Genomic DNA, 19,284 nt, shown 5'->3' with positions numbered 1-19,284 from the left:
ATTCTTCAAAAAAGTCTCTCTAAAAATCACTAAATTTATAAACACCCAGAGAGTAACCTGCACTCAGAAAGCACCCAAAATTAATACAGACTAAAACACGCTAACACTAGAGATTTATTTTCTAGATTAAGGTAGATTGGGGTAAATTCCTCCTTAATTTTCTTCCTAATGACATTGTAGAATTGCAAAAACAAACAAAAAGCTTTGGGCTTTTTTGCTGTCACATTTTCATTTTAGTTAGATAGAAGCCATACGTGTGATGCATAACCATGTCTGGACAGGGCTTCACCTCCTGCTGAGCACGTTGATGCAAATGACTGTTCATTTATGAAAGTTCTTCACTGAAGTTTACAAATAAGTTCCTTGGTTTAAAAAAAAAATAGGTAGGCAGAAGGCAGATAGATAAAAATCTAAATCATCTGAAAAACACTGATCACTACCTCTTTCCAAATTTTTGGGCCTATGAGGGTTTTGTTTGGTTGTTTGCTTTTTTCAAGCCAACGTCTCTTGTACATGATGTGCCCTGTTCCAAGATGAACACTTTCCCTATGGCTCTAAATTAGACTGGAAAATTCATACACAAACTAAAATACACATAATTAAAAACAAGTAGTGGTAAGTATATAGTGTTAAAAGATAAATTGAGGCATATTAAAAATGTTATTTCAGCAAAAATCGACTCCAATCAGATAGTGCTAAACCAGAAGACTCCACTGACAGGGGTTGAGGAGAGACTTTTATAAAGAAAAGGTGGAAGCAAAGGAAGGAAATTATTGATTAGCTATAACTTAATCCCAAATTGGCTGTTTGTGATTAGCTGTCCTTAGGTTTCAATTTAGTAACCTTGAAGTGTTAATGGACTTAGATTTTGTTTTGCTTCCACAGGCCACCATGACATTAGAACCCCTCTGTCTAACAGGCTACCTGTTTAATTAATTTAACAATAGTACTTTCAAGATTTTTAAAGTACGTATACTTATTTCCATTTGTCTTTACTTTTATCTTCATTCAGTTTAGGGTTTTAAAATGATTTCTGCAACTCATGTGAAGCAAAGGCAAAATAAGACACACAAACAAGTAAATGCATGTAAAACTATACATTTTGATGATCGTTTTACTAAAAACATACACATGCCTATATAATAATGTCTACTTATTTCTGCATGTTGCTAGTGTAGAATAAGGGTAAACATTTTTTAGCTTTTGAGCCTTGAATATTCCTGCATTCATTCAACTAATATTATTTAATTTTTGTCAACTGCCGGGCACATTGTTCCAGGGGTTGAAGGTGCATCAGTAAATAAATAGATTTAAATGTCCATCCTGATGGAGCTTACATTCTGATTACTTGTGAAATATGACTCACAGATATTCAAGTCAAATTCAAGGATATTTTTTTCTCCAAAGATTCACTCATAGCATCTGATCTAGATGTGTTCACATTTTTAAATATAACAAAAATGAGGTTATGAACCAAACAAAGCAAATTACTTTGAACATGTTGAAAAAACTGTAAATAATAGAATTGCATAAACTACAACACAGAGTAACCCAATTTTTGGAGTTTAATCACATATTACTGATTAATCTCCCCAATATAAATATTTACAGATGTTCAGTTCTTCTTTCTTTATGGAAAATGAAGAAACTCTGGGCAGAGAACGAACTGAACTTTCAAAAGTTCTCGAAATATTTTAAACAGGAAACCAGCTGCAATAGCCACCCATGGCAATATGTTCAAGGTGCAGGACTTACAGGAGTTCAGTGAAGCCCTTGGCGACTCCAAATTACTATAAGTCAGATTTAGTTCTTGAATTATATGCCCGTGTGGATATGATTACAGAGGACGCTGAGAAAATAAAATTATTAGTGAATACGGACCTACCCAAGTTTCACAATTATGTTTTTCCTTAAAACACGTGATTAATCTATTTTGAAATCACAAGGCTACCTACCTCTGAATAGAAATAGCATAAGTTTCAGAGAGTATATTGTACCCTTTATGAATGAATGGAAAAAATATAAAAGGAACATGTGAAATTGATTTTGTGTATAATTAAAACTATGCATTTATAGTACTATATTTATTTATAGTATTACAAGGATGTTAAACCAATTGTTTTTTCTTGCTAAGGAGCATTTTAACTCTCAGAAAAACTGAAATAAAATAATATAGAAAAAGCAAAGGAGAACAATGAAATTGTTCAAAACTGGACATTCTCATATTATGTAACAAAAGGAGAAATATTAATATGTACATATATTTCATCACAAATTACCAGAACAGCAGCTAATAAGATGTTGATGTTTAGACGAAACGTTGACTTCTTGTCTCAGTCACTGGCACTAGATTTATAGCCTATCAATTTATGGACTCTTCTGAGATAAAAATAATATCAATCAAATGTTTTGTTCTAATTCTTTACATTTTAATTAATATAAAATAAGTAATCAGTTTTCAGATATATCATTGGGAGGAAAATACCTTACCCTAGAAAAACAAATATGGTGGTTGTACAATACTTAAGCTACTTCTTATAATAATATATCCAAAATCTTGATTCCACTGGGAAAATTTTATTTGAAAGAAAAGACATGAAGTATTTAAAGATGTAAATGTTAGATTTTGATTTGAAGATCAGTTACTTTACATGCTAGCGAAACTTCTTCCCTGGCTATACTTTCTCCCTTTTAGCCAAAATGTATTAGTAATTTGTTTAGACATAGAGTCTCTCAACTTCTCCAATCATCTTTCTAAGAGCTGATGTTTCTGTTTTTGTCCTTTGGCATAAAAATAGACAACACTAAAGAAAAAAGCAATTTAACTATAAAACAGAGTTCTTAACACAATTGTTAACTGATCTGGAATCAGTTTTCATGCATTTAATTTTATTGTAGGCATAGGTTTTTTCAAATTTCTTTACTAAAGACAAGTAAGGAATTTCATTAAAAATGTCAAAATAACAGGAAGTTAATAGCCAGTGTTTATATTTCTCAACAGATCTGGCTTTCCAGTCTCTAACATAGAAAATGTAAGACATGTGCAAGGAAAGAGCTGAAACCAGATTAAACTCAAGACATTTTTTTAAACTTGCTTTGTTTATATTCACCCTCTCAATCATATAAATATGTTTTCAACTCTTTCCCAAGTAATCCCAATAATGCCACAATTTTAAATCTTCCTCAAAAAATCTATTTTTACTTTTTTTCCCTCTCTGCTCTCCCAGATTTGTATCTTTCATTTAATTCATAAAAAGAAGAAGAAGAAAATAAAAAACTAAGAAATATGTGGATTCTTAGACACTGGATTGTTGTTTTCATCATTGCCTGCTTTTCACACCAATTAGGTTTTCTTAAATTATAGCAAGGAAAGAACATACTGACACCAGTTATTTCCACGGGTCATCATATGTCACATACTTCTCAGTATCAGTATAACAAAAACATCAATATAACAGCATCAGAATGGTATAGTGAAACCCAGAGAATACTGGGTTCAGAAACAGAAAACCTGGAATAATTCTGTTTCTTGAGAAGGTCACTCAAACACGTATCTTCATTTACAACACAGAGATAAATATAATTCCTAACCATGATCTATGGTTGCTGTGAGAATACTTTGTAACTGTTTATATTCTGGGGCCTGTCCTACATGGCAGTTGTTAGCCAGTTGGAGCTGGTGTGCTCTTGAAATGAGGGTAGTCTGATCTGAGATGTACTGTATATGTAAATTAGGCACAGTATAGAAAACAAAAATGTAAAATATCTCATTCATAATTTTATATTGATTATATTTTAGAATGATATTTTTAATATATTGAGTTAAGTAAAATATACTACTAAAATTAATTTCATGTTTATTTTTTAACTTTTTTTTTAACATCTTTATTGGAGTATAATTGCTTTACAGTGGTGTGTTAGTTTCTGCTTTATAACAAAGTGAATCAGCTATACATATACATATATCCCCAAATCTCCTCCCTCTTGCGCCTCCCTCCCATCCTCCCTATCCCACCTCTCTAGGTGGTCACAAAGTGCCGAGCTGATCTCCCTGTGCTATGCAATTTTTTAACTTTTTAATGTAACTTTAAATTGTGTATGTTGCTTGAACAATATTCCTGTTGGACACCTCTACCCTAGAATATCTAAACAAAACTAAGGGGGTTTCTTTTTTCTTAGAGGATTGTACAGAAATAGAAAATTATGCTTTGATTTTTAAAAAATATGTTCAGTGCATTTTGGCAATATTTTTGTCTCTATCTTACAGAGGCTTTCAATCTATACTTCAAGTTAACATGATTACTAATAACAGTATTTACAAATATATGCTTGGAAACTGCATTCTATTGATAGTGGAAATACAGACAAAAGAAGTAATGCCTGTTATTTAAATGCAAATACACAGGACATTTTCATTCTCTGCCACATGGTCACATAATGCAGAAGAGGTGATACTGCACTAGTTGCACCAGAGTAGAACTGACGTCCTTCAAAACAAGGGATATACGTCTGGTCAACATTCTCATCTAGGCTTTAAGAAACCCCATTAAAATATATTTGAAGCTGTTTAGACAGCTTGGGTTTTTAGACAAAAATGATTCTTTGATTTTAATTGATCAGTAAAACATTTAATTTTTTAATGTAACAGCATTTCTTCATAACAATACAAAAATGTTTCTTATATTTAAAAATACATGTAATTGTAAAAAAATTGGTTGTGTTATAAGCTTAAGCCCAAGAATACTAAATAACATTATTAATAAACATTATTTTTATTTTTATCTAAATCACTGGCAAAATAATAAACCTCTAGAAAGATTATGGGCTTACAATTTGTTAGATGTGGAAAATTCTGTCTAGATTTTATCCCTGCCTGAAGATTGTTCTCTAATACAGCCTATAAGACCAATCAAAACATCATAAAAAATAGCAAGAAGGTAAATGGATAAAATCACAAACAAAAAATTAGAGTCTCAGTATGGGAATGGGTATTAAAATTAGTGTCTACCTGTGGATATTTATGTTTTTACCATAATAAAATCTAACTATCTATCTATCTATATATACATATATATATATATACACACACACATATACATATACATATATATATAACATTATGCTTTTCCATGTATTTTTATGAGGCAAGTATTCCACATTTAAGTAAATTGAAAAATATTTATTAATAAAAAATAAAGCTTATCTAGTAAAACCAATTGTGTTAATTGATTAGGTAGTAGAGGGATGAAATATATTTTCAGGGACAAAAACTTCATTTAATGTTCAAAGTATTTTCACATACATTATCCTTACAATATTCTCATCTCTCAGTTCCTATTAATTCCAATAATTTTACCTCACCCACCCATTGGCTGGTTATATACCCTAGATGTCATTACCAAGTTAGCATTTCTTTCCCATTTCAATGTCAAGCACCTTTCTGATTACCTTCACCTATTGGCCCCATAACTCTCTTCTTTGACCCATCTTGGACCTCCTATAAATTGATTCTATTGCCTTCTGTTTCTCATCTACTTCACATCAACGTTACCCTCCCTATTCTGTGCTCCATTATTAGCAAGTTACCTTTGGCTAGAATGGCATTCTCTCCACCTTACTTGCCTAGAAAACTCTAATTCTGGTTAATTCCAACTACCTGCCTGGTCCATAGATGCACCTCAGCACCTGATCATACTTGGAGAAAACACATCCCTTGTCATCTGGTCTCACTTCAACTTCTTGACTTGAACATCAAGCCAGCCTTTAGTGCTACCAAGCCAACTCAATCAATTCGCTCTCCTGTTCTCTTGAACAATGCCACACATTTTCTGTCTTCAAACTTCCCATGTCTTTCTCAACTCTTCCATCTCTCTTGATGAACTTGTTTTTTCTATTTCACTAAGAAAAGAAAAGTTATCAAAGACAACCACTATACTCTGGTTCTACCACAGCTATCAGTCTCATTAATACCATTATACTCTGCTTGTTTCTATGGAGGGATCATTCAAGCCCTTAAGGCCAAACTTCCCATTTGTATGCTCCATCTAATCACCTCTAACACACTCAAGGATGTGGGTCCCCCGAAAACAGTCCCCTCTCTCCTACTAAATCAGTTTAGATCTCTTCTAGATCATTCCCATCAGGAAATGGGCAGGCTGTAATACCGTCAGCCTTAAAAAAAAATCATCTTGATCCCCATCCAGGGGCCATCCTATTTCTCTGGAATTTTTTGAAACAAAAATCTTTAAAAGACATTTTCACTCATCCAATTCTCTCTTGAACCCACTGTATTAATATTCAAGCCTAGATCTCTACAAAAACAATCAATGACTTCTACATCACTAAATCTAATTAATGTTTAATTCCAGGCTTGAAATTCCTGTCTTACTTGACCAATTAGTAGCATTTATATAACTGGCCATTCCATCTTTCCAGGTCACTCATTTACTTGGCTTCTAGAAGACCCCTCTCTCATGGTTCTTCTCTACCTTGCTGGTGTCTGCTTCTTATTCTGCTTCAGTGGGTCTGTCTCACCGCACGCTTCTGAGGTGGAAGTGCTCCAGGGCTGAGTCTTCTCACCCTTTCTCTTCCCCAGTGGCAATATGTCTAGCTGAATGCATCCAGTCCTTTGCCTTCAAAACCACCTATTTCCTGATGTTTACCAAAATTATTGATCTATTCTGAGATCTTCTTTTAGTTCTCAACTCATGAATCCAGCTGACATCACCACTTCAATATTTAACTGGTATCTCAAATTTCACATGTCCAAAAACAAATTCTTAAACACCAGCTCCTAATCTAAACTACTCCTCCCACTGGCCTCCTTCTGTCAACAAACAGATATTTTATTATTCCAGTTTCTCAGATCAAGCCAAGAGATCATCTTTTTTTTTTTTTTTTTAAAGAGATCATCTTTGATTCCTCTTTTTTTCACACTGCACATCATCGTTGTTGGAAAATTCTGTATTTTCATAATCTCATCAACTCTGTTTCTAGTAACTATTTCAAACTGCCTTATCTCTTGCCTGGACTGTTGTATTTTAACCAGTCTCTCTAACTTTTCCCTACTCCAGTGTATTCTCCACAACAGCTGGAGTGATCCTTTTAAAACTCAACTTAGGATCAAAACACTTAAATCACTTCCCATCAGGCTCACAATAAAAAAAGAAGTTATTGCTGCGGCCTGTGAGGGTCTCATGATCTGGGTACAGGCTACTTCTCCAAACTATTCTCCAGGATCTGAGATTTCTGGACCTGAGATTCATACCATTATGGGGTGAGGAGGCCTTTTTTTAATGTAAAAGACTATCTTGAAACTTAGCTGGATTAGTTTCACAGTACACCTGCCTCTGCTTTGCTTACTTTCTGCAGCTGCTGGCCTTCTGGCCATTCCTTCAAAAGACAAAACTCTCCTGACTAGAGACTTTAGTGTTTTTTAATCTACCTATAACTTTTCCTCCTAAGATTCCTCATGGTAGATTTCTTTCATTCACCCTGACGGAGGGCAGTTCTCAGGTTATGTCAAAAGGAAACACATTCTCCATTCCCTCTTAGCCTGCCTTTTCTTTCGTCAAGAACTTAGCATTACTTAATATATAATTACAGAATTTGTGGATTCTATTGCTTCACTAGCTAAAATTTACACTTGATGAAAGCAGGGGATTTTTAGTTTAGTTTGCATTTCTATTTCTATTGCCAGAACAAGGTTGGAGACACAGTAGATATTCACCACAAAGTGAATAAACCTGCAAGAAAACAGAGTGACTTAAAACTATTCTTTTTTTTCCCCAAAAGACAAGTATTACAAGTTTACTAAATAAATCAGACTCTCCTAAAGAAGGTGACTTTGGAAAACTGAGTGCTGATAGACTTTTATAATTAATATAGAAAAAGTTTTCAGTGAGGTTAACTTCCATTTTAATCGTGATCAGGAACTTAATTCTTTGAATTATCTGAAATATATATATATATATATATATATATATATATATATATATATATTACAGTGAATATCTTTATCTACAAAAGACAAATGTTTATACATAGGCAGCCACAAATACTTTTGAAATAGCGTGGAAAGTAGATGAGGGACTTGAGAGAAAAAGGCATGTGTACCCTTTCCAAAAAATAAGAGAATCAAGGGGTTTCACAGGACTGAGAAGTTGGGAGGGGAAGTTTGCCTCTTGCATTATTTATACTTCTAATATTGTTTCTGATAAACATCTAGGTTACTAGAATGTGTCATTTTCATTAATTTATATAGGCAAAATACTCAATAACCACTTACAGCCACAGAGTAGATATAGACAAGTGAATATATTAATATAAGACCTAGGAGTCAAGCTTTGGTGTCAGGTAGGCTTAGGCCCTGCCTTCTGTGAGAAGTCCACTTCTAAGACAGTTGACCTGCTTATGGCTCGGTGAGTACTGGAGTCTTTCCCATCAGTCTGCACTAGTAGGTCAAATTTATTGCAGTCCCACATCCAAAGTTCAGAAACAAGCATGTAGATTCATACAGCATCAACATTTTTAGAGTCCATTTATTATCATAATTGTCACAATCAATGTTTTCAATCCACACAGTAATAAGTTTTATAACTTAAGCTCTGTCATTATAAGAAGAACAGAGAAACTTGGGCAGCATCAGAGAATGGGATGAGAGCAGCTCTAAGTTGTCTGGCTTTGGTCTGACTCAGTCCTGCCATACGTAAACCTACAGGAGATTCTGAACTAAAAATGGAATGAGGCACACCTGAGTCCTTACACAACCCCTGCAATTACTCGAACTCCTACCTAGGAAAAGCTTACAAATAGAACTTTCCAGAACTACATTAAACTGCAGGGATTGCCTGGCACTTCCACATCCCCCCTCCTCTCCTTTGCTACAAAGTGTTACCATTCCACTGAGCACTTATAATTTGTGAGTTATGTTTTCACCTCATTCAGGTGATGAGTAAACAGAAGAAAGGAATCTATGAATATATGCTGAATAATAAAGCCGTTTGATCTTTGGCAGCCATCGTAAATTCAACTTTTGACATAATGCCTTCAAAATCCTAAATTCACTAAGGGAGGAAATGAAAGACTCTATGAAAAACCCTCAGAACTCTTTCCATAAAAACTAGTCTAAAGTTGCTTCAGGCTCTTCTTCATTTAAATATTGTCACTTTACCTCGTGTTACATTTCTAAACAGTTCCTGCAACTTAGAAACATATGTTCATGAGTCAGTGACTGAAAGACTCACTTCTATTTTTTTGAACCTTAAATTCCACAAATTAAAAGCAAGCATTGGGATAAAAGACAATTTGTAAGTTCTGCAATGAGCATGTTTCCTGCCCAATACTAAGGATATCTCTGTCTTCAGCTACCAAAAAAGATGCTTCTATCAGAATTTTAACATCAAATATCTTTATATCTTTGTTACACGTAACAGCAATTCTTGGCAAATACCAATGACTATAAATCACCAAGATAATATTTAAACATATAATAAGATTAATAATCCTCTGCAAAGCTATTGATATGATTTCAGTGAAATGGCCCTGAGCCCAACCCATCTTCTCTTTGATGGGCTGATTTTCTACAATAAAATACCTATACAGTTTTCCTTTTTATAACCAAAGTCTCAATTCATACTTGATCACAGTTGAACATCTATAATTGGTGACGGCACTGAGGACTGGGGTATACAAAATTCCCTCTTTGGAAAACAGTCTTGGAATTCAGCCTAGACCTATTTAATTAAAATAAAATGTCATAAAGTCAGTGACCAAAGCATTTGAAACAACAAATGTACTTATTCTTTTAGTAATGATAATTTTCAAAGGATGAATCTTTACATTTCAGCTATCTTTATCTGTTTGGATGCTTGGCAAAAGGTATTACTCCAATAAAGCCTACTTAAGTGACACCAAGCTTCTAAAATAGTACATAGCACCTTTCTAAAATGATAACATAGAAATTATACATATTATTCAAAACTCATTATTATAACATAAGGTGCTTTTCTAATTTTATTTCATTAAAAACATTGAAAAATAGAAGAGAAGAAATTGAATGCTATTGCAGAGATTAGTCCTATTCTATTTAGAGGAAAAGCAAAATAATACATTTAAGGTTTGGATATTTGAAGGGGAAAGTGTTGATAAATAGGTTCTATTCTTTTTACTATACATACACTGTTCTCAAAATTGTCTATTAGCAACATAAATTTTATATTCACTCTTCACCCATTGAAATAAAACTTATAGGATAATTTTTTTTGGTAATAATTGCATCTCTCCATAATTTAAAGAAGGTGTGGTCACTAGGCATTCATTCATATCATGCATCAAAAAGAAAAAAAGGAATGTCAGTGTAATCCCAATATCATTTCCAGTCATTTCATGTATTTCATTTGTGAATCAGTAATATTAGATGAAAATCAGAGATGAAATTTCCTTTGAGAAATCAAAATATATCTTCTCTGAATATGACTGCAACATTCAAGAAAATAAAAGAGAGAGGAAAGCATAAGAGATGAATATGAGAACAGCCAATTTAAATGTAAAACCTGCTTATTTTCAGGATCAATATCTTCTTTCTATTCCCAATGCCAAGAGTGGACCACCTGACAGGACTGAGATTGGCTGGGTTTACACATGCTGGAATTGATCTGCCTGTTGTCTCACCACCCCTCCCTGAGTTCTGTTACCCCAATGCCCATTCCAAACCATCCTGCTAACTCCAGCCAGATTCACATCCCTAAAATACCAGTGCAGCACAGTGGAATAGCTCTGGAGCCAGAAAGACATTGTCTGGAATCCTGGCTCCACTTATTATATTTGTGGCTTTAAAGAAATCATTTAACATTTTTGAACATTAGATTTTTTTCACGTGTAAAATAAAGATAATATGTAAAATAAGTTCATTTGATCGCACAGCTATCAAAATTGTAGATATGTGTGTAAGTTACCTTGCACACAGAAGCACAATCATGTGTTGAAAGTATGCCAATGATGAAAACGAAGAAGATGATGATTAAGAAGAATAAGACGATGAAGAAGAAGGAGGAAGCAGAGGATGAGAAGAAGAAATACTCCATGTCTTCAGAAATTTGCAATTGTCCCCACTGTATAATATATAAGGGCAAAATTAATCTGTATGAATTTTAAGATGCTCCACAACTCCATCCTACTCTAGCTATTGAGAACAATGTCTACTACTCACAAGGTGTATTTTTTTCTGCTTCAGTGAGGGGAATCACTCATCCCTATCCTACCTGGCTGTATATTAATTTATGCCTCAAAACCCTTTGCTCCAACTACTTCTAAACAGTAGAAGAGTCTTTTTGCTTTTCAGCAACTATCCAAGTTCCACTGATTTTTTAAGTCTCAGCTCAGGCAGCCAGACTTTTCTCTCAAGGTTTCTCTAAAATCTTGCTAAAAAGGGAATTTTGAAGATTTTGGCATTATGGCAGAATTCAATTGACCTTGTAATACAAGTACAGGAGATATGATGCTTCTTCAAATAGAAGTGGCCTGAGATCATTTTCAGTTGTAAAGAATTACTGCCATTATATGTGTGGCTCTAATAATTAGATGAAACCCTCATAAATTTCAAGGCTACACCCATAGTGAGGCACCAAGAAGCTAGGTCCCAATGATCAAGCAAATACTGAATCCAATGAAAACATATGAACAGTGCAAGAGAGACCACTAAATGATGTTATTTCACAAGAAAACTATTTTCTAAAGTTTTAGGGAAAAATACAATTCATATTAAATGTTTTTCTAAATATTCAAATAGACATTGATATTTTAAATCAATATTGCAAAATCACACAAAACTTATACAAATATTGTATCACTAGCTTGTCAAGATTCCTTTCTAATCTAATGCTTATGTAAAAATATGGAGAAAAGTCAGAATTAAAGACTAATTTATATGTATTTAAATATTTGACAATATTTAAAGGATACTTAACAATATTTAAAGGATATTTTAAAGGATATGACAATAGGATATTTGACAATAAAATGATTAACAAAATATTTAATCAAAAGTTATAACAATACCCTATCCCACAAAAATATTAGCAAAAGTGTATTCAGATGATTTTAGAAAAAAGGAAAACTAGTGTTTACTTAAACGAGAATATCAAGAAATATCATTGTGTATTTCAGTGCCATGTAACTTACATGTTTATAATTGCATTTTAAAAAGAGTATCTCCTTTATATTTCTATTTAACAGATTTACCCATTCAACATTTATTTTATAATTTATCTTTGCAAGAAACATAAGCAAATACTTCCCAACGGTTTTCAGAGATCCTTTTTCCTTAGTTCTGTAATTACTTTCTCTAAACACCCATTTCCTTTTATTATGTCAGGATTTTGTTATTATATTCTATGTCTCTTCTCCTCCATACTACCCAGGTAGCTTATATAAAGAAATCAATATTAATCTAAGTTTGAAGTATACTTTTCTGCTAACAGTGACAGGAATTTAGCATGAGGACCAGCAAAATGAAAATACCTCTAAATGCATGAGGCATAAATATGAGGATTTGCATAATAATTCTACTTTATTTTTACTCTAAGAATATAGATTACTTCAAACACATTGACTAACTCATATTCATTTGGAACTACAAAACAAGGTTTCATTATCAACATATTAGTCTAAATTTAGAGTTGAAAATCTTACCTGAGTTTTGTTAGTACACAGTTATTTTTTACAAAACAGGAAATGTATGACAGGCTGTCAGGATAAATAATACCAACGTGGAAAATGGAAGAGGGAGGGAAGAAATCAAGTCCACTTTAAGAAGAAACACCGAATCCCTCTGTTTCCCAGACCTACAGTAGTTCTGCATCTTATAAGCAACTGTATTTTCTTTGCTCTGAGAACAACACATGCTCTGTCCCAGCAGGAAAATATAAAAATTAAATAGAAAACCACAAGGTTATTAAGCATCTTACCCTCTGGGCTTGCTGGGCTGCTCTAGCGGCTCAGTGTTACAGACACATATGTAAACAACAGAATTTCCGGCATCCTTTTCTCATCTGTATAGCTCTGGGGTCTTGGCCAACAGGATTATTTCCAGCATTAAGGAAGGCCACTCCACACTAACTCGAAAAAGATTCCCATTGGTTGTGAAGTTTTATCAAAACCAATACCACAACACTCTCTGTGGATCACAAGTGAGCTATCCAAAATGAAATCATTTTAATGTTCCCTAACACAGTATGGTTATCCAATACTTTCTACACAACCTATTTGAACTGTACTGTAAGTGAAAAAGGAAGAAACATCCACCCCTTCATCCACCAGTGTGTTTAATGTTTAATAACAATTTGTATAACTTGCAATAGTAATGGAAAAAATAAAATGGCAAAGCAAGAACTAATACCGTATCTATCTGCAAAAGATTTAAAGAAAGATTACAGTGCAGATTACAGGAACAATAGGAAACATCATTGGTCCAAGCTGATCTTTATTAGATTGCCCCAGAAAAGAAAAAAAAAAATTTAATAAACTATTTGGGCATAGAAATCAAGATACAAAACTGTATGTCAAAACCTTTGATTTCAGTCATATTGGCAGGAATTGTGAGCTGCCGTCTCCAGGGCCCCCAGTGAGAGCTCTCCAGCCCCTTTCCCTGGGGAAAAAAAAAGGAGTGACTTTCTGGTGGCATGATACAGCTGTCAGGAAGTGTTCTGACGAATGGTTGATGGCAGACCACATGAAAGAGAGCTCCTCTGGTTGAACTAACAGCATAGAATGCCCAAAGTTTCTTTTCAGAGGAGAGGGCAGAAGAAACACAATCACTATATCCTTATAAATAGCATGAAAACAGCATTTGAAAGTTAGGGAGCTACTGTCTCCAAATTATTTTATTCTTCCTCCCCTCTTAATTTGGAAGAATATTCTTAGCTGAATAACCTATTTGTCATCTATTTCTACTGAACAGCATCCTTTCCTCCTTACTTCCTGATGCAATGGAGGGGGTGACCATTCTCCCATAAAAAGTGTACTAACCCTCTGAGGTTTCCTTTCGTTCAGTCTTTTCAGAAAATGTGCTCAATCACCATACTCTCTTCTCTCTCCCTGAACTCTCCCTTTCATCTGGATTTTCCTCATGACATTTTAAGCACCACCAGTTCTTCAGTCAGTTTCAGTTATGCTTTCAGTTTGGTTATTCTCACTTGTAGATACTATTCTCTTCTGCTTCATGGTCAGATGATTGAAAGAGCTCTTTCCAGCCAGGAACCCCATTTAATCTACCATCTACTCCCTTTAGTGCACCAAAGTGACTCTCTGAAAACACACACTTTCCCACACACACATGCATATGCATTCACACACATGCACATTTTGTTTTTTTAAGTTTGTAGACTCCTCTCAGCCCGTATGTTACTTGTCCTCTATGCAGCCTTTGACACTGTTCACAGCCCCACCTACATGAAGACTTCTCGGATCTCAACACTACATCCTCCTGGTCTTCCTCATGAGCACTCACCATCCTCTCTCCGCTCTCTGGAGGCGCCTCTTTTCCCTCCCATCCCTACATATACTGCAGGTATGTCCTCATGTGAATCTATTACCTCGCTGGATAATTTCACCCATTCTAACAGTTTCAATTATCACCTTTCTTTACCAAATACTTATATTTAGATCCAATCCTTTTCTGAGTCTCCAACACTTATATACATCAGCACACTGTACTCTGCTACCAGAAAATACGACAATATGTCATCAAGATATTTAAAACTGAAATCATCATCCCTCCATGGACTTGCTGTGTTATTTACCTCAATAATGCCAACCAGTCTTACACTTTGCCAAAAAAAAAATCCTGGAAGTCATCCTTGAATTCTTTTCTATATTCAATGCAGCATCACCTCCTTTTGATTTTACTTCAATAAGTTGCCCAGTCCTCTCTCTTCCCACTGCAACAATCCTGGTTCAGGCAACTGTCATAATCTGACTAGGTCACTGCAGTGTCTTCCTAAATGATCTATCTGCCTCCAAGCTTGTTTAGTAACAATTGTTTAGTAGGCAATCTTTAGTAAGAGTTACAGTGGCCTATTGCCAGTACTCATGCTTCTTGAAGGCTCTGAAGATTTTTAACCCTCTTGTCACATCTCTTCTTCAAAATGCATTTGCCAGCATGTAACTTTTCTGGATTATTTTTTATGTCTTGTAAGCCAGGTCATGTCCTTATCCCCCCCTTTATTACTTTGTTCTCTTTCAAGGAGGAATCCCTCCAAGGGACTTTCACTGGTCCTATTCTCACCCCACATCCTCTGTCAGAGTAATCATATCCATTTTTGTGGATTCTTTCACCATATATATTATAGTGGGCTGAATGATGTCCTCCAAAAAGATATGTTAAATACTTAACCCTTGGTACCTGTGAATGTGCCCTTATTTGTAAATAGGGTCTTTGCATATGTAATCAAGTTAAGATGGGGTTATACCATATTAGGGTGGGTCTTAATCCAATGACTAGTGTCCTTTTAAGAAGAAGGAAATTTAGATACAGAAACACAGAGGAGAACACCATGAGAAGACAGATGCAGAGACTGGAGTGATACATCTACAAGCCAAGGACTTTTGGTACCCACAAGAATCTAGGAAGAGGCAAGAAAGGCTCTTCTCCTAAAGCTTTTGGAGAGAAAGTATGGCCTTGCTGACATCTTGATTTTGGACTTCTAGCCTCCAGAACTGTGAGACAATAAATATCTATTGTTTTAAGCCACCAAGTTTGTGGTGATTTGTTAAACAGCCCTAGCAGGTATATTAATATACAAATAATTATCAAATATATATAGCCAGCCCAAAACAGTTTATCAGCTTCAGATCTGCACTTCTAACAGTCTAATGAAATTAGGCACTAGGAACCATTTAAATCCCTCGATAATCTCCAGACACCAAATCTGTTACATTTCTTCCAAAACCTCTACTGTACCCTGTATTATCAGTCTTAAATAGAGAAACCATCATCCAGTCTCTTGAGCTAGAAAATTTTTACTATTCCTGAGTCCTCACTTCTTTTCACCCTTCAAATAACTCACTTTTATAGTAAAACCTGAAAGAATTGACTATTTGTCTGTCCCCACTTCCATCTCCCCCAGCTCTTATGAACCCATACCAATCAGAATTTTGTTTTAACACATCAGTTTTTTACTGCCAAGTTTATAAATTACTGATCAGTAAAATCTGGCTATATATGGAGGGCACTGTCTCTCTTGGAAGTTTGTCAAGTGAAGGCTCCTTTGTTCCACACAACTTCACTTCCCTTGGGGTCAGAGAGTGGAGTAGGTGTCCTGCTTTGTCCTTATTGCCAAATCTGGCTCACAAATGCTTTGTCGATTGATAGTGTGGTACCTACTAACATCGTAGAAACAGAGTTATCCCTCATCTCCACCTTAGTTCAAAGGGTACATTGCCACTATGACTTACATACACCATTATGTTAGCACTCCATATCCCATAAAAAGAAAGAGGTGCATAAGAAAAAAAGAGGAGAAAATTCAGCCTTGGAGTTTTCATAATTTATTGGCCAGTTCACAATAGCTTAAGGTACTCAGCACACATCAATGAAAGCTAATTTTTGTGTGTTTATTCCAATTTCACTTTATATATTAGGTCCTCCCTGTGAATTCTGGGCAACAAAGTGGTCAGTTTAAAAAAAACAAAACAAAACAAAACAAAAAAACCCCACCTTATGTTACCAAGACTCCTAGTATAAGTACACATAGCCACATGGTACAGTTTGGCCGGTGAAACATGAGTGAAAGCCTGAAGAACATTTTTGGAAAGTTTCATTTTCCTGATGTGGATGATTCTCCATTTCACTTCTTTCTTCTTCTTCCTTCCTTGAACAAGGATAGGAGGCTTGAGACGGAGAAGCATTCTTTAACTAATTGTGAGGCCATGAGGTCAAGACTCAGATGGAAGCCACACTAAGAAGGGCAGAAGGAGTTGGGGCCATGACTGGCTCATGCAGACTTTGGTGATGGGAGGAAAAGAGAACTTATCTGGTTAAACCACTGTCATCAGGTTTCTCCTGTGGCCTTATTTATTACAGTGGGAGCTACAGGCCAATAAAAAGTTGTAACAGCATCTAACTGCAGAAGCCACTGGGAATAAATACTAATCAGAACTGATTTTACTCTGGATCCTTATCACTTAATTGAGGAGCCCTGAAGAAACCATGAAATTGGAAACTCCCACAGCAACCTTTACCCAATTTTAAAGCTATTTCTCACCATCTCTGTGAGAAATCACCTCTCCTGGTCCCCACAGAAAGAGTTAATGCTACAGCCAAAGGCGATATTCATGACTTATTTACTTGTCTGTTTCCTCAGAGAACTGTAAATTTCTTAAGGAGATAATGTTGTGTTTGTCTTCAAATCTTTTGCAAATAGGCAAATAAATTAATGAATAAATGAATGAAGGTATAAATGGATAAATGAATAAATACATGGATGTTCTATGAAAGCAATGAAGAAAACAAAAAGAATGAGAGTACTTCAAGACTGGGTGACTTGTAGAGAAAATAAATTAGAAAGATATACTTTAAAACACTGAATAAGTGTTTGGTGATTTTAAAATTTCTTCTAATATTGGTTTTTTTCCTACTTTTATAAGTTGAAAGAATAGTGCCAAACATTACACGTATATGCCTCTCACTGACAAAGTAAGAAAAATAGAAATAGAGACAAAGTAAGATAAATGGAAAAGATTTTTCTGTGGACCTCAGTAACTATTTGAATTCAGCTGTTAACTTTTAATTGCTACAATTTCAATGGCATTAACAATATTTGTAGGTTATTCTAAAGCAACATATAATTGTCTCAGTAACTGAAAAATTTTTGCAAGGAAGCCAATTTTGGTTTTGATTGAAATGCACTAGGTGATTTGAAATCACAGATTAGAAACATGTATGTACAAAATCACGGAGTACACTGTGATTTTACAAATACATCCTTCATCAATCAAGAGACCAGCTGGGAAGCCACATCTTTTATTAGACTGACTTGTGCCTGCCCACGTACATCAGCAACATAAATCTGAATGTCAATGTGTGAGTCTTACTGCAGTGTTAGAGAAAATATCATTTTTCTCTCACCATTTTAGAAATAGGAATTATTGTTTCACAATGTCCAGAATTTCTTTACAGAAACAATGCATATTTTCTGTGAAAATGTTTAAGTTGTACTACAAAGCCAACTTGATTTATATTTTGTCAGTTGAGGGAAAAGCTAAGAAAAAAACCTGTAAGAAAAATAAATCTGATCCACAATAGAACATATTTTAAAAAGAAGAGGTCCTGATCTCAGACAGACCTCAGAGTCACATCTCAGAGCCCGTCAGTCCCTTCATTTATAAAACGAATGTTACGACCAACAGAGACATGCTGAGAGCTAAGAGATAGTGGATATAAAGTGCTCAAAACAGACCCAACATTAAATAAATTGAAGCTATCATTAGTGTTAATTATTTTAAAAAGTAGTATGTTGACTTAACTACAAGGTCTACAAAATATTTTAAAGCAAATTTTTATATTCTAAATATTAACATGAAGCAGATGTAATCACAGCCCAGTGTGATGGACTTATTTTGCTGTGTCTCTATGTGGTAGCTTCATGGTTGTAAGCTTGCTCTGGCATCCAACTCTTAGGCCTGCTGAAAACAATTAGATATATTACTTGGGCTTGTCATAAGCATATGATGAACTTGTCTTAGTGAGACTCTGTGAAATGATAATAAGTTTATCTTTGTGAGACTTTGAACAGTCCTTAGGAATACCTACTAATGAGACAATGGCCCAGAGGCAAATACTTTCTTTTTAAGTAATCAGATATATTTTACATAATTAGAATTAAATATTTAGTCAATGGATTTTGATCAAATTCATAGCAGAGGTTAATAGTTAAGTCTTCTTTCCTTGGTAATCACGATGTGATGTACTTCACATTTTAAAAGGATTTCTCAGACTCAGCACTGTTGACATTTGGACCAAATAACTCTACGTGGGGCTGTCTTTGTCTTGTGCATTGTAGGTGTTCAGCAGCACCCCTGGCTTCTACCCACTAGTTATCAGCAGAACACCCAAGCTGTGACAACCAAAAATGTTTCCAGACATTGCCAAATGTCCCCTGAGGCGCGAAATTTCTATCAGTGGAGATTTATTGTTTAGAGTGATGGAGTGGTGGGAAGGTGAGACTAAGACATGGCTTTGCTTTGCTAACAACCTGCTGTCAGAGGTGCATAAAGTGACTCTATCAT

The 19,284-nt window shown here is 34.8% G+C and overlaps 1 protein-coding gene across 1 annotated transcript in view; it reads right to left on the bottom strand.

The window, feature by feature from the left end:
• Positions 1-11,019, bottom strand: part of CCDC102B (coiled-coil domain containing 102B) — a 222,068-nt gene extending 211,049 nt beyond the window's left edge. The window contains exon 1 of the mRNA XM_036823290.1: positions 10,956-11,019. Coding sequence (XP_036679185.1) covers positions 10,956-10,978 — 23 coding nt within the window. The 5' untranslated portion in view covers positions 10,979-11,019. The remainder of the gene's footprint in view (positions 1-10,955) is intronic.
• Between the last annotated feature and the right edge of the window lie 8,265 nt (positions 11,020-19,284).

The sequence above is a fragment of the Balaenoptera musculus genome, chromosome 14 (genome assembly GCF_009873245.2).
Source record: "Balaenoptera musculus isolate JJ_BM4_2016_0621 chromosome 14, mBalMus1.pri.v3, whole genome shotgun sequence".
NCBI classification, from domain to species: domain Eukaryota; kingdom Metazoa; phylum Chordata; class Mammalia; order Artiodactyla; family Balaenopteridae; genus Balaenoptera; species Balaenoptera musculus.
This window is presented reverse-complemented; position numbering and strand designations above follow the sequence as displayed.